Source organism: Mytilus californianus, unplaced genomic scaffold, assembly GCF_021869535.1.
Source record: "Mytilus californianus isolate M0D057914Y unplaced genomic scaffold, xbMytCali1.0.p SCAF_72, whole genome shotgun sequence".
Taxonomy (NCBI): Eukaryota; Metazoa; Mollusca; class Bivalvia; order Mytilida; family Mytilidae; genus Mytilus; species Mytilus californianus.
In genome coordinates this window covers 600,687-617,861 of record NW_026262726.1, presented here as the reverse complement: position 1 = coordinate 617,861, position 17,175 = coordinate 600,687, and the positions used below count along the sequence as shown (strand labels likewise).

The following is a 17,175-nucleotide window of genomic DNA, read 5'->3' as shown; positions in this document are numbered from 1 at the left end:
TCCAGATCTTCCACCCTCTAAAATATAAAGCTTTTAAGAAGTTAGCTAACGCCGCCGCCGCCGCCGCCGGATCACTATCCCTATGTCGAGCTTTCTGCGACAAAAGTCGCAGGCTCGACAAAAACCAAGAGTTTTTCATAACACATTTCAATATTGGAAAAAAAAAAACATTTATATATCAAATATCTTCATTCAAAATCAATTTTAACAGATGTGTCACGCTATTATTTCTATCCTCATTCTGTTTCTGTCACTCAACGTACGCAATGATGAAAATTGTTCTTCTTATTACTGTTATTTTTGCCATCTTGACCTTGAATGATGGTATGTATAGCTTTTTTATTGTGTGATATTAGATTGTTTAATCTTCGATTTCAATTAACTTTGATTGTTTAGAATGACTGGTTTTAAAGCTTTTGTTTCAAAGTCCAAAGAGACAATCTGTGTATAGAATACTGACAATATATTATTTCCAGGGGACAATATGATATAATAGATATAAGAAGATGTGGTATGAGTGCCAATGAGACAACTCTCCATCCAAGTCAAAATTTATAAAAGTAAACCATTATAGGTCAAAGTACGGTCTTAAACACGGAGCCTTGGTTCACACCGAACAGTAAGCTATAAAGGGTCCCAAAAACTACTAGTGTAAAACAATTCAAACGGGAAAACCAACGGTCTAATCTATATAAAAAAGTTTTTTTATTTCAATTTTTGAATGCTCGATAGATCGTGAACATCTTTTTGTAGTTGTTCTATCGTTGTTCGTCCCTTTGTGTTTCTATCTACATGTTAAATATGTTAACCTATGAGGTCTGTGACCAGTCGCTAAAATACTTTAGGGGTCGAATCATGTTAGTTACTTCGGGTAAACGAAATATATTTGCAACACAAAATGTCGTCAAAATTATTGTTCGTCCTGATCATTTATGACATTTTTGACACTGGACTGGACTGGAAGCAACCAACAGCCAATCAATCAAAATCATTGAAATTAATCCTTATATCATTGGTCAACATACAATGATGTCATAGTTGACGCAAACTAATATGGCACGGCAGCTAGGTCGTCGTTTACGAATTAATGAGGACATACTTAAATGAGGCAAGCCAACAGCATTATAAAACCAATAAGATGGAAATTAATGATATTTTCCTTGTCAATCTGCGACCATTATATAATTAGTCCCAGGTATTTCTTTTCTCGAGTCAGGAAATATTTTAGACACGGAAATATTTTACATATAAATGACTGTAAACAACATTCCACCTCTAAAGACAGTTACAAATGGTCATTTTTTCCGCAAACAATAATCCAATGGAACATGTTACCACAAGTTGTAGTAGCATGTCAAACAATTGAAACCTATAGAGATCAGTTGACACCAACTGTTCTCCACAACATAAATTAGTTCTATAAATACCAATGTACATATTTTTTAATCACTTGTTGTCTTTGTTTCATGTAAATATCACCAAGTATTCTACAAATTTAAAGATAAATTTTTGTTCATATATAATTTTAATCATATACTCCGCGCATGCAACAGTTCGTAATCTTCACTTTAAATGAAGCTGTAACTGTATACCAGAAGAAGAAGAAGACCTCTTTTTAACACGGTTTCACATAAAGCCTATCTTTAAGTATTAAAATCTTTCTTTTCAGCAAAAACAAAAGTGAAGACAAAAGGTAATTTAAACGTTAATTTATCAAATTCACTAGTTTATTTTACTCAGTCAGACAGTGAAACTGTTGGTCATATTAAAACTTGGTGTGCATTTCATTGTATTTGTATATTGTTCCACCTTTCGAAAGAATCATCTTCGCGTCGAACTGATATAATACGTAACAAAATATGATGAGAAAACTGAAACAGAAGTTTTTGAAGGTCCTTGATCAAACCCCACTTCCGTAATCAGGTGGACGTGATGCGTAATATGAACATGATGAAGATTATTTGAATTCTTCAGTTAGCCCTTAAGTGACAACTTAAGATGGGTCAGAGTCAGTTTGGAAAGAAGACCAGAATCAACATACTGTAAACTCATAAACTCATTCTAATTAATATGCTTTATTCTAATTAAGGTGGCTGGGGTTTCTTCCTCCATCTTGGACTTTGAAGTAGCAGATAACAATTGGTCTAGATCTTTATTGAAATGTGCAAATTTTGAGAGTAGTATGTAATTCATGTGTAAGACTTTTCAGGTTTATATAGAAAATTATATATTTTATCATATTTACGGCTGTATTTTCTTAAAAAACACAATATTTTTGTTTGATTAATTGTTTTTTCAACTTTGCCACATAAGGGGAGATAAATCAGATAGTAAGGGAGATAACTCAGATAAAGTAATTTTTGAATAGAAAGTGTTGGGAATTTACCTATTTTAATATGTAGCAAGAAAAAAAGTTCAGTGACCCCATTTTTCATGATAAATACTACATTTTGACAAATTATCAAAAAATTCTTTGGATTCTAATTAAGACCCCCATCCACCTTAATATGCTTTATAATTTCAATCCTGGTATCTATGATGAGTTTATTTACACATTTCACTTTTTCAATATATTAAACCAATGTCCAACTACTGAGTAAAAGGTTATTACCATAAGACTGATTACTCTTTTCGAAAGATATGTTAAACCTGAAACATAATTCTACAGCATGTTTAATTGTAAAAAATAAATAATCTAATATAATTAGCTACGATAACGATGAAAACGTGCAACAATAACGGAAAAAAATATTGTTACGTTTAAGACTAATTACTGGAACGTAGAATCATAACCAGTTCCTAATTGTTATGATTGCATTTCTACAGCCTCATAGACTTTATCTAGCCACTTATTTTGATATATAATAGCTTATTGAATATAAACCTTCATTTAGAAATCTGGATACACAATTTTGCTTATATACAATATTAAGGAAGTGTGCACACACTGAAATGTCTTGCCTGCTGTGTTGATTGTTATTCAATTTTAAGATGAAATTCTCTAATATCAATGTCTTACTACGGGTATAATAGAAACAAAACAAAACAATGATACAAGAAAATGAAGCCAAAGTCTGATGAACCCTGCAAGATGGATTCTTTTGAAAGCAATCATTGCATACACTTTGCAATATTACATTCATCATTAACCGCATACTTCAAATCTAAGATGAGACAACTCTCAATCCAAGTCACAATTTGTAAAAGTACTGTAAATTCAGAAATCATTGCGAGGTTTTTATTAATGCGAATAATGCGACTCCTTGAGTATCGCAATAATAATAAAATGCTCCGCTGGGGCGCAGCTTGATACGACCGCAGAAGTCGAACCCTGAACAGTTGGGGCAAGTATGGACAGAACATTCAAGCTTGATACAGCACTGAATTTGGATTGTAATTAAATATTTGACACAGCATAGGTTTCTGACACAGAATGAATGTGGTCTAAGAACTCAAAAAATTTTAATTTACCTATTCAAACCATGTCATTATTATTTGCTTTTATGTATAAATCAGAAATAACCAATTAAAAAAAAGGAAAAAAAATCCCCCCCCCAAATTTTTTGAACCCCCTTATGATTCATCACCCCCAAACTCAATTCCAGCCTTCCCTTTGTGGTATGGTACCTTGCAGTACAATTTCAGAGAGATCCATATACTTGAACACAAGTTATTGTCTGGAAACTAGAAAAATGCTTGTTTTTTGGTCCCTTTTTGTCCACAAATTCCTAAACGTTTAGGGAAATTACCCCCATACTCAAACCCAGCTTTCCCTTTGTGATATGGAACCTTGCAGTACAATTTCATAAAGATCCATACACTTACACACAAGTTATTGTCCTGAAACTAGAAAAATGCTTGTTTTTTTTGCCCCTTTATGGCCCCTAATTCCTAAAATTTTGAGGCAATTACCCCCAAAATCAATCCCAGCATTCCCTTTGTGATATGGAACCTTGTGGTATAATGTCAGAGAGATTCATACACTTACACACAAGTTATTGTCAGGAAACTAGAAAAATGCTTGTTTTTTGCCCCTTTTTGGCCCCTAATTCCTAAAATTTTGAGGCAATTACCCCTAAAATCAATCCCAGCATTCCCTTTGTGATATGGAACCTTGTGGTACAATGTTAGAGAGATCCATACACTAACACACAAATTATGTCTGGAAGTTACAAAAATGCTTATTTTTGGCCCCTTATTCCTTAACTGTTGGTACCATAACCCCCAAAATCAATCCCCACCTTCCTTTTGTGGTATTGAACCTTATGGTAAAATTTCATAGAGATCCATTCACTTAAACTAAAGTTAGAGTGCGAAAACCAATGTGTCTTCGTACGACGACGACGCCAACGACGGCAACGTCATACCAATATACAACCGCATAAATTTTTTTGCGGTCGTATAAAAACTGGCATTCTGATATCTGTTATGTATATCTGTACAAAGCTTTTCCTAAAATTGCTATAATTAAACTAGCATTTTTGTTGATTCTTGAAAAATTGTAATAATAAATGCATGCAATAATTTCTGAATTTACAGTAAACCATTATAGGTCAAAGTAAGGTTGGTTTTAAAATATTTATTCTCATGAAAAAACTCATCAAAGGCATATTTGTTCAATATGACCACGAACATATATATTGACGTATAGATATACTGTTCCCAGATATGACCTAGCAGAAGATAATGTTTTTTAAGACAACCTGACTGATACAGTTTTCATTATCTATTTATAAATTAGATTTGAAGGTGCATGAGTCACATCAATAAAGGTGATATATATTCAAGATAATTTGTTAAAACTGAAATTATTTTGTATTAATTGTAGGCTGTATACAGAAGTGTGAGAAAAAATGGGTTGGTTACTACCAGTCATGTGACTCATGTGAAGAGTACATCACATGTGTATGGGGACTGAAGTATGACCGGAAGTGTCCTGATGGCCTCAAGTGGAACGATGATACTAAAGGATGTGACAGAAAAACGCCCACTTGTGAACCTATTTAAAGTGATGACCAAATAAAGTTACTAAGCATTTCAAAATGTTTCTTGTTACTTATTAGACTAAACTATAAATTTATATTTACTTGTGTAAGCTGTAGGTAGAGCCATGCATTTTTCTCAGATACTTGTGCAAGACCCAAGGTTGTTAAACACCCCCTAGTGGTATTTGGCTAACTATGATACAATTGCCAAATTTTTTTTAACTCCCAGCAAACAGTTAAGGGAATTTATAGAATTCAACTAGTCATTCCGTCTGTCCATCTTTCTTGCTGTCAGGCACATAACTTTTTAAACATCGAACATAGGTAAGTTGGCCAAACTTGGTATGCAGATGCATTATGCCATTCATGGGCTGAAAGTTTGTCATATATTATAACCAGATCACTCTGACCTGGACTCCTATCAGAGTAAATCCTTGTCTACTCATGTCCGGCTCATAATTTATGTACCACAAAACAAGAGGCTCTCAAGAGCCTGATTCGCTCACCTGTAAATTTTTGCTTAAATCTTTCAATGATTATTTTTGCTTTTTAATATATATTAATGAGGGGCTTAAAAATTCCATTGAGATGTTCTTTGTATCTGTCATATTTTCTTCAAAAGCAAAGAAATACATTTTACCCCTATGTTCTATTTTAGCCATAGTGGCTATGTTTCTTGACGTACAAGAAAATAAAATACAAAATTTATACTAGATACTCTGAAACTCATTCAGCCGAAGTTTGGCTGAAATTGATTCAGCAGTTTCAAAGGAGAAGATTTTTAAAGTAAGCAAACTAGATGAACAAATTGTGAAAAATTGTCTTTAAAGGGCAATAACTCCTTAAGGACAGATTTGACAATTTTGGTCATATTAACTTATTTGTAGATCTTACTTTGCTGTTCACAGTTTATCTTTATCATTAATAATATTCAAGATAATAACCAAAAACTGCAAAATTCCTTAAAATTACCAATTTAGTGGCAGCAACCCAACAATAGACTGTTAGATTCATCTGAAAATTTCATGGCTGATAGAACTTGGACTAATGAACATTTTAACATCTCATCAGATTTGCTCTAATTGCTTAAGTGTTTGAGATATATTAGCCAAAAACTGCATTTTACCCCTATGTTCTATTTATAGCCATGGCGGCCATGTTTTTTGACGAAACAGAAAATAAAACACAAACTTTATTCTAGATACCCTAAGGATCATTCAGCTTAAGTTTGGTTGGAATTGGTTCAGTAGTTTCAGAGAAGAAGATGTTTGAAATAGTTTACACCAGACGGACGACGACAACGATGGACGCCAAGTGATGGCTAAATAGATCAAGTCACTCTGACTTTGATCCATAACCCGTAAGATAGTTATTTGTGTTCGGAAATCTCTATAGCCTTACTCCCTTTTTAAAAAACAAAATCTCAAATACATTTGTTGGGTACAAATGCACAGGGATACAAATAAACTATTCGGTCAGATCAATGGCTTAAGGTTCAAAGAGGCCATTTTAGTTGTCAGCTAGAACAAAAGTTATAAACTTTAGATGAAAACCCTGTAAAAATATTTCTAGAGAAAGAGCATCACCTTAAGATCATTGGTTTCTGAAATGATTTTTGAGAATTGAATAAAAGACAAAAGTAAAGTCAAAAGAAAAGATAACATGTTCTGTAATGTCAAGTGCAATAAATAATCAAGAAATCATGCTTTTATGTCTAGAAGATCACTTTTACCTCAGGACAAAGCTATTTTTATATATAAAAGTAAGGATTCATGGTCTGATAGTCAATGAGACGACTATCAACCAGAAATACAAAATAAATTGGTGTGTAAATTTGTGATGGGAACTAATTTTATTAATGATCATAACTTCTCATAGAGGGTTTATCATATCCATGAAGTTAAAATGCTCCACTTTCTAATGGCAGGCAAGGTCATCAATGGAAGTACTTAATTTTTGTTAAGAATCTATGATTAGATAATAGAAGACTAAGAATAAGCCAAATGCGTGCTAATAAATGAATATATTAATAACAAAATGTCTTTAAAATCATTTGCGTTCACACTTTATTCTGCATTACTCTTTTAATAGACATTAATCAAACATACATTATTGAAGTTCCTATGATAACAAGGTAGCATCTTCAATTAAATCAAGGACCAAACAAAACAATGCTTCCTTAAAAGAAACCAGTATACTTCATCATGGACTTCTCTTCGTTTCTACATAAATAAATATGTTCTGTTCAGTGGACTACAAATTGGTAAGACTATATTCTTGTACAGCCCTTTCGACAAGGTATGCTAACAAACAAATGCTTGATGCTGAACTGCACAATTTATTATTGACATATCATTTCTAAATGTCTTTTCAAAGTTTAACGTTAATGAGGTAGTTATGGCCTTAATTAGTCTTTCATCATTTAACATTATTTCGATTTTTTGACAAAGTCTGTTATTTTAGAGTTATTTCCCCCTGTTTTTCTTTTTTTCTTTGGAGTCCCATCCTCACTGCCTTCAGTCTTTCTCTTCTCAGTAATACCTAAAAAGAAAATACAAATCATGAAAAAAGTACTTGTGATTGCAAAATTGTTCTCTGACAAGAATGGACCGGTGATGATTGGCCACATTTTGTTGAATATCTCCTAACATTTGATCATCTGTTACTTACCAGACTTTTAAATCTTAGTTTAGTGTACATGATATGGTATGGGATTTGCTCATTGCTGAAGGCCATACAGTGACTTGATTTTGTTCACATCTTATATCTTTGATGGACAGTTGTCCAGATGGCAATCATATTACATATGGTTCTCTACATATTTTTTGACAAACTGAGAATAAGCAAATTGAAGCCAGCAATCAGAAAAAATTGTGTGAGAACAAAAGATATACAGTCGACTCTCGTTATCTTGATGTCAGTTGGAGAATAATTTCGAGATACCCATAGTTTCACTCAAACAAAAACCTGAAGTTTGACAGACCAAGGGACACAACTCTTGTTTAGCTTGTTAATTCTAAAATAAATCCGGAAGAATGTGGGAAGGGGATAATATTCTGGTCTCAGAATGATGTATTTGTATGTTATGGTCTTTCATTATTATAATAACATTGTTTTCACTTATTTAATTATTTCTTTGAACAGTTACAATTTTCCCTGTGGCTTTCATCCAAGAGAGTAATTTCCAATCGATCTTAGTCATTTAAAGTTGACAAAATTGTTTATTCTCAATTACAAGAGATTTTAGAAAATTAAGATGTCTTTTCATTTTTTCTTATCTCAATTTTTCTTTTCAATAGAAAATACAAAAAAATTAAAGACGCCGATTGAGTAGAATAGTTTTTAGGTGATCACCAACGGAAGTCTTAATCCCTACTTTAGACACATCCAAGCTCATTAGTGTGAATCGAGATAAATGTTTTTGTAAACATTTAAAATTATTCATGAAACTTTAACAATGTATCACTAATTATTTATCAAGGTGAAAAAAGATAATTTTATGTAAACACTCGTGGAAATAGCATTTAAATAAAATGCTCCGCTGGGGCGCAGCTTGATACGACCGCAGAGGTCCAACCCTGAACAGTTGGGGCAAGTATGGACACAACATTCAAGCTTGATACAGCACTGAATTTGGATTGTAATTAAATATTTGACACAGCATAGGTTTCTGACACAGAATGAATGTGGTCTAAGAACTTAAAAATTTTTAATTTATCTATTCAAACCATATCATTATTATTTGCTTTTATATATAAATCAGAAATAACCAATTTAAAATGGAAAATTTTAAAGAAAAAAAAGGAACCCCCCCCCCCCCCCCCCCAATTTTTTGAACACCCTTATGATTCATCACCCCCAAACTCAATCCCAGCCTTCCCTTTGTGGTATGGTACCTTGCAGTACACATACATGTGATGGACTGTGAAACTCAGATCAGGAGTTTGGGAAATTTTGGTCAGGAGATTAGGACTCAGATCAGGAGGTTTTTAATCGACATAAATTCTGTCGTAAATGTAACCGTGTGCTGTAGAAATTGTCTGTTAAAGTGTGTTTTCTTCAACTTTCCATCCGAATGTATTATGTTTATAGTACCCTTGTACTTATAAATTTTCTCTATCTTTTTAAACTTTGAACTTGTTCAATCTAACATTCTTCTTTATTAGTATGTTCTTTAAATTTTTTAGGTCATATCTTTTTTACCATTATTTATTGCAATCAGAACATTTGCTTATCTATCTGCAAGTAGATCTTTTTTTTATATCTATATGCAAGTAGATTTTTTTTTTTTTATCTTTATTATGCAAGTAGATTTTTAATGCATAATAAGTAACACATTCAAACTATGCTCATGGGTCATAGTTATTATATAAATTTCAATTTAAGCCTTGAAAGGAAGTATAGACCCCTCAAATAATTTTCAAATTATTATTTTTTTATTTGTCCTAAGACATTTAAAATCATTTAATTACCATCCTTTTATGATTATTTGTTCAATTTATAATTTATTTATATTCTTTTAAAAATTTACATTATTTAAAGGAAAATAACTTAAAACTGGATAAATCAAGGGAAGTAACCCAACATTCATTTTAAATACAAAGTTTTATTACACAATCAGCCTGAGGTAAAAATCGTTGATTACCAGTATGTTTGACACCCAAGGTGACAAGTGAAGCCATATAATTATGCATGTTAATTGATTTACAGGTAAAATATAACTTCAGGTAATGTCAGTTACACCAGATATGTTGGGCTGAAATTTTTCATTCATGAAATATTTCATACACAGGATTTTTTTGTCTTCAACGGGAGGTCGGGAGGAGACCCCTGAAAACAGGATTATTGTACACCCGTTGGGAGGTTCATATGTATGAGTACAATTTCAGAGAGATCCATACACTTGAACACAAGTTATTGTCTGGAAACTAGAAAAATGCTTGTTTTTTGGCCCCTTTATGGCCCCAAATTCCTAAACATTTAGGGCAATTACCCCCAAACTCAAACCCAGCTTTCCCTTTGTGATATGGAACCTTAAGCTTGCAGTACAATTTCATAAAGATCCATACACTTACACACAAGTTATTGTCCTGAAACAAGAAAAATGCTTGTTTTTTTTGCCCCTTTATGGCCCCTAATTCCTCAAATTTCTAGGGAATTACCCCCAAAATCAATCCCAGCTTACCCTTTGTAGTATGGTACCTTGCAGTACAATTTCAGAGAGATCCATACACTTGAACACAAGTTATTGTCTGGAAACTAGAAAAATGCTTATTTTTGGCCCCTTATTCCTAAACGTTGTGGGCAATTACCCCCAAAATCAATTCCAGCTTTTCCTTTGTGATATGGAACCTTGTAGTACAATTTCATAAAGATCCATACACTTACACACAAGTTATTGTCATGAAACTAGAAAAATGCTTGTTTTTTGCCCCTTTTTGGCCCCTAATTCCTAAAATTTGGAGGCAATTACCCCCAAAATCAATCCCAGCATTCCCTTTGTGATATGGAACCTTGTGGTACAATGTCAGAGAGATCCATACACTTACACACAAGTTATTGTCATGAAACTTAGAAAAATGCTTGTTTTTTGCCCCTTTTCGGCCCCTAATTCCTAAAATTTGGAGGCAATTACCCCCAAAATCAATCCCAGTATTCCCTTTGTGATATGGAACCTTGTGGTACAATGTCAGAGAGATCCATACACTAACACACAAGTTATGTCTGGAAGTTACAAAAATGCTTATTTTTGGCCCCTTTTTGGCCCCTAATTCCTTAACTGTTGGTACCATAACCCCCAAAATCAATCCCCACCTTCCTTTTGTGGTATTGAACCTTATGGTAAAATTTCATAGAGATCCATTCACTTAAACTAAAGTTAGAGTGCGAAAACCAATGCGTCTTTGGACGACGATGCCAAAGACGACGCCAACGTCATACCAATATACGACCACAAAATTTTTTTGCGGTCGTATATAAATCAATGACCGGAAATTTAATTACACATGTATTGTCAGATTAACTCTTCAATCCCGGAGTGCATGTTTTGGCATATGTGTATTAGTTCAAGATAAATAATGAATTTTGAATGCTTTTGTTAACCTTGGGACTGTAAATTTAGTTCGACTTAACCGAAATTTCAACTCATCCAATTTCGACACATCAGGAGTCGAAATACATATATTTATATGGAACAAAGTTCGGGACCACGAAAAAACTTCTACTCATCAGAAATTTCGAGTCAACGGAGTTCAAGACAACGAGAGTTAACTGTATTTGTTTAAATCTATTTACCCTTACTACTGCCCTCTTTCCTTTTTTTGTATGCCTCAGCCATTCGTTTTATATTTTTCTCCCTCACTTTATCATGTTCAACTACACGTTTTGGATAGTCTTTCCCAATAATACACCCTGCTTTCTCTTGGACTTTCAGTGGTGCTGTCCACGGCTCATAAATGTACTGTGTGGGAAAATTCTTTAGTTGTGGTAAGTACTTTCTGTAAAATACAAGAGATTCAGAGATTTTTGGTCTTTGCACATTTCTTATTATGTATTGAGACAGCAACAAAATACTACAAGGGCGTACTTAGGTGAAATGAAAAAAAATGAAGAATTTAAAATTGATACTTTAAGTCAAAAGAGTATTAGTTAAGGAACAAAATAAGCTAAAAATATCGGTTATGGAGCTCCTTTTAGAGATATTTGACTTTTAAAAAATGGTGGAAAAAGGCTGACTCAGACTTTTACCTTACATTTGCATTGGTATTGTTTGGGTCTCAAATTGAAGGAAAAGAAATCTAGAATCAGCTTAAATTTTGGTAAGTGACCTTTTATGAGCTATTGAAGTCTTAAAGTCATATGAAACAAGTGACTAGTGAAAAATATTGTTTATCCAATTCTTGAACCTATGCATGTATATATCATAAACTAAGTCTTCTGTGCACGATTTTATCATTTTTTACGCATCCATATCGTATAATCGTCAAAAAATATTTCTCTTGTCTGTTATGATGTGAAAATATGGCAGCTAATTAATTGTTGTGTTTTGAAGCCGTAGTTTACCGATTGTCACCTTTATAGTAACCAACCAACAAAGAAGTATGAATATTGAGCATGTGTATAACATGTACAATAAGATAATAGTTTATTTAAATGACAGATCCATGCGTATTGCGTTCACCTGATTTTTATGAGAAAGGTCAGGCTGAGATCACTGCATATGGAAAACGTATCGGCGAATTGTTTACTGGAAGCAAACAATTAAAAAAAGTAAATTTCTTCTAAACTTGGACAAATTATAGAATTTTCTTGAGAAAACAGTATATGTACATAAGTTTTATAATTAGTTTTACCTGATATAATTTCCATCCTTGTCTGTTTTCTTGCCGAAGACTATAGGGCTATACACTCTGAAGTACTGATGGAAGAATGCTGAGGCAGACAGCCACATCCAATTACCAGCATTCAGACACCAATCAGCATCTAACAACCATTCCTCAAATACCTTGAAAAAAATTCCAAATAACATGATCGATGGGTGCAACTACCGGTAGTTGAACAGGAACTATTTACTCTTCTGAGCTGTTGTTTCACATGTTTTTTGTAGGGTTAATATCGCTTAATTGTCAGTTTTCTGTGTATAGTTTGTAGATTGTAGATTGTTGCTTGTCTATGGTTTATTTTCTTTTGGCTATGGTGCGTTAAGTCTTTCTCCCACTTATGGTTTGACGGGATTGTCCATTTAGTGAAACATTAAATGAGTTTCAAGATTTCTTCATATACTATAAATCAATTGCTCAAGATTATATACAGCTTTTTAGAGTTCCTTTACCATGCTCTCTTGATTCATAATGAGACTCACAGTCACTAATATTCAATATCAATATGCAGAAATGAATCGAAAACCAATACTTATTCTTTAACTGATATAGGTGTTACATACATTCATTCCTTCCTCCCAGTGACACCACAGATCTCCTCGGGTCAGGAAACAAGCCACTGCATGCCTGGCTAAGTGATGGATCCAACCTTCAGTCTTTAACTGGACCATTATGGCATCAATAAATGGGTAACCAGTTTTTCCCTGGATGTCATAAAGGGGATTTTTATTTAGTGACAAGAATCAGTGATGTAGTATATCAGACTTTATCATATTGTACTAATGAAATATTTCCTTTAATGCTATTGTGAACTTTCCATTAACCAAAACATGCACCTGCTGATCAGCGGGTCAATTGTCATTTTAACTCTCTAGGGACAAATGAAATTAATAACCACAAGTGTGCACACGCTGAAATGTCTCGCCTTCTTTACTAACCATTGATATGTTGATAGTCCTAAATATAAAGCTTTACTACAACTATCAACCTTACAATCATTCAATACACTAAATATAGTTGACCTATTGCTTATAGTTTCTAAGAAACAGACTGAACCAAAAAACTAAACATTGACCAATGAACCATGAAAATGAGGTCAAGGTCAGATGAACTATTCCAGGCAGACATGTACATCTTACAATCAACCTATGCATTACATATAGTTGACCTATTGCTTATAGTATCTAAGAAACAAATTTAACCATGAAAACTTACCATTGACCAATGAACCAACAAAATGAAGTCAATGTCAGATGATACCTGCCAGACAGACATATACAGCTTACAATCCTTCTATACAAAAAATATAGGTGACCTATTGCTTATAGTTTAAGAAAAACAGACCAAAACACAAAAACTTAACACTGAGCAATGAACCCTGAAAATGAGGTCAAGGTCAAATAAAACCTGCGTGACTGACATATAGATAATAAAATATTTCCATACACCAAATATATTTGACCTACATGACCTATCGCATATAGTATTAGAAAAAAAGACCAAAACTCAAAAACTTTACTTTGACAACTGAACCATGAAAATGAGGTCAAGGACAGATGACAACTGCCAGCTAGACATGTACACCTTACAATCATTCCATACACCAAATATAGTAGACCTGTTGCATACAGTATAAGAAAAACAGACCAAAACACAAAAACTTAACTATAACCACTGAACCATGAAAATGAGGTCAAGGTCAGATGACACCTGCCAGTTGGACATGTGCACCTTACAATCCTTCCATACACCAAATATACTAGACCTATTGCTTACAGTATCCGAGATATGGACTTGACCACCAAAACTTAACCTTGTTCTCTGATCCATGAAATGAGGTCGAGGTCAAGTGAAAACTGTCTGACGGGCATGAGGACCTTGCAATTAGGTACGCACATACCAAATATAGTTATCCTATTACTCATAATAAGAGAGAAATGAACATTACAAAAAATTCTTAACTTTTTTTTTCAAGTAGTCACTGAACCATGAAAATGAGGTCAAGGACAATGGACATGTGACAGACGGAAACTTTGTAACATAAGGCATCTATATACAAAGTATGAAGCATCCAGGTCTTCCACCTTCTAAAATATAAAGCTTTTAAGAAGTAAGTTAACGCCACCGCCGCCGGGTCACTATCCCTATGTCAAGCTTTCTTAAACGTAAAATAACAAATATACCGAACTCGAAGGAAAATTCAAAATGGAAAGTCCCTTATCAAATGGCAAAATCAAAAGTTCAAACACATTGAACGAATGGAAAACAACTGTCATACTCCTGACTTGGTACAGGCATTTCCTTATGAAGAAAATGGTGGTTTAAACCTGGTTTTATAGCTAGCTAAACCTCTCACTTATATGACATGTGCATAGAATTCCATTATATTGACAACAAAGTGTGAACTAAGGTATAGCCAAATCAAAATATTAGGTTTATTTTGTTTTGTAATTTAAATACATTTTAAATATATGTGTTGAAACTGATTTCTGTTTTATTCTATTATTTCCTTGACGTCAAATTCTGACGAATGCAATACTTCTCTGATATAAAGTAACACAAAAATGTGTAAATGTAATCATCACAATTGTTTAAATACATTTAAAATATCTTAAAAATGCAGATTTAGGTGGATGTTTTACATCATGCGTGATTAAATATTCTGTTGATAAAGATGCAATTCATGTAGGACTTTGTTCTGTTTGTTTTATCTTTTCATTTTATCTATTTGTTTTATAAGGAACAAAAGGCGAGAAAGAGATATCTTTTGAACTTCTTTTAAAACAGGAAGTTTTTTTTCTCATTGAACTTCTATTCATGAGTTCACTAACGATATTGATCAAAACATTTCTTACCAGGACACATTTTTGTTCTTTGTTTCATTTTTCTGTAAATAAGGACTTACAAATGTACACATGAATCAATGCTATAAAGCAACTTTTGATGACAAAAGGAAACTTATGGTCCGTTCCCTTAGAAATTGATAATTTTTAAAAGACATAGCAAATTGGCCATTTAACTTTACAACATCAATGTCTAATGTGGTTTGTTCAATGTTAATAGATAGCAGACACGCCATGCAGTTTTGGGAGCATTGTATTACGTCCTTGAAATGTGGTCATAAGAAATATAGCAGTGGTGGAGTGGTGTTGAATTTTTGTGAAAACTAATAACTACTAGTACAAGTTCAAATGGTGATCATTTATAAGTTAATTATGTTGACACATACTTGAATAAAATGCTCCGCGGGGCACAGCTTGATACGACGGCAGAGGTCGAATCCTGAACAGTTGGGGCAAGTATGGACACAACATTCAAGCTTGATACAGCACTGAATTTGGATTGTAATTAAATATTTGACACAGCATAGGTTTCTGACACAGAATGAATGTGGTCTAAGAACTTAAAAAATTTTAATTTACCTATTCAAACCATATCATTATTATTTGCTTTTATATATAAATCAGAAATAAACAATTTAAAATGGAAAATTTTAAAGAAAAAAAAGGAAAAAAAATCCCCCCCCCCCACCCCCAATTTTTGAACCCCCTTATGATTAATCACCCCCAACCTCAATCCCAGCCTTCCCTTTGTGGTATGGTACCTTGCAGTACAATTTCAGAGAGATCCATACACTTGAACACAAGGTATTGTCTGGAAACTAAAATAAAATGCTTCGCTGAGCGCAGCCTGATACGACCGCAGAGGTCGAGCCCTGAACAGTTTGGCTAAATTTGGACACAATATTCAAGCTTGATACTGTCTGAATTTGGATTGTGATCAAATTTTTTACATAATATAGGTTTCTGACACAAAATAAATGTGTTCAAAGATCTTACAAATCTATTGCACAATACTGTGCAATTGAAGATTTCTTCTTGAAACTTTTCAAAAATTCAAAAAATTTGAAAAAAAAAAATGAATCCCTTAAAAAATTGGAAAAAAAATCCCCCCCCCCCCACAACTTTTGGAAACCCCCCTTAGAGCAAAAACCCCAAAACTCAATCCTAGCCTTTCCTTTGTAGTATGGAACATTGTAGTACAATTTCAGAGAGATCCATACACTTAAACATAAGTTATTGTCTGGAAACTAGAAAAATGCTTGTTTTGGGCCCTTTTTTGGCCCCAAATTCCTACATGTTTGGGGCAATTAACCCCAAACTCAATCACAGCCTTCCCTTTGTTATATGGAACCTTGTGGTACAATGTCAGAGAGATCCATAAACTAACACACAAGTTATTGTCTGGAAACTAGAAAAATGCTTGTTTTTGGCCCCCTTTTGGCCCTTAATTCCTAAACTATTGGCCCCCTAACCCCTAAAATGAATCCCAACCTTCTAATTGTGGTATTAAACATTGTGGTACAATTTCAGAGCAATCGAAATACTTATACACAAGTTAATATCCTGAAACTAAAAAAATGCTTTTTTTGGGCCCTTAATTCCTAAACGGTTGTGACCATCATCCCCAAAATCAATCCCAACCTTCCTTTTGTGGTATTGAACCTTCTTAAAAAATTTCATAGAGATCAATTCACTTAAACTAAAGTTATTGTCCAGAAACCAATGTGTCTTCAGACGACAACGCAGACGACGACAACATACCATTATACGATCCCAAAAAAAATTTTGCGGTCATATAAAAATGCTTGTTTTTTGGCCCCTTTTTGGCCCTTTATTCCTAAATGTTTAGGGCAATTACCCCCAAACTCAAACCCAGCTTTCTCTTTGTGATATGGAACCTTGTAGTACAATTTCATAAAGATCCATACACTTACACACAAGTTATTGTCATGAAACTAGAATAAAATG

The 17,175-nt window shown here is 33.5% G+C and overlaps 2 protein-coding genes across 3 annotated transcripts in view; one reads left to right on the top strand and one right to left on the bottom strand.

Annotated features, from left to right (window-relative positions):
* Positions 1 to 209: 209 nt before the first annotated feature.
* On the top strand, positions 210 to 5,043 carry LOC127710346 (probable endochitinase). The gene is made up of 3 exons (XM_052216145.1): positions 210 to 324; positions 1,670 to 1,693; positions 4,829 to 5,043. The coding sequence occupies exons 1-3, from the start codon at positions 267 to 269 to the stop codon at positions 5,005 to 5,007; spliced, it is 261 nt and encodes an 86-aa protein (XP_052072105.1). The 5' UTR covers positions 210 to 266; the 3' UTR covers positions 5,008 to 5,043.
* Positions 5,044 to 7,033: 1,990 nt separating this feature from the next.
* The window catches only part of LOC127710344 (cryptochrome-2-like), a 32,716-nt gene continuing 22,574 nt past the window's right edge, over positions 7,034 to 17,175 (bottom strand). For both annotated transcript variants that reach the window (XM_052216143.1, XM_052216141.1), the window contains exons 8-11: positions 12,928 to 13,068; positions 12,338 to 12,489; positions 11,280 to 11,482; positions 7,034 to 7,526 (exon numbers count right to left, since the gene is read on the bottom strand). In XM_052216143.1, the coding sequence (XP_052072103.1) occupies positions 7,414 to 7,526; positions 11,280 to 11,482; positions 12,338 to 12,489; positions 12,928 to 13,068 (609 nt within the window). In that variant the 3' untranslated portion in view covers positions 7,034 to 7,413. The remainder of the gene's footprint in view (positions 7,527 to 11,279; positions 11,483 to 12,337; positions 12,490 to 12,927; positions 13,069 to 17,175) is intronic.

Bases quoted from the DNA above. Each gene is read 5' to 3' on its own strand.
- LOC127710346 (XM_052216145.1), top strand. From the start codon at position 267: ATGATGAAAATTGTTCTTCTTATTACTGTTATTTTTGCCATCTTGACC. The intron at 325-1,669 runs GTATGTATAGCT...CTTTCTTTTCAG, and splicing joins CATCTTGACCTTGAATGATG to CAAAAACAAAAGTGAAGACA. The intron at 1,694-4,828 runs GTAATTTAAACG...TATTAATTGTAG, and splicing joins AACAAAAGTGAAGACAAAAG to GCTGTATACAGAAGTGTGAG.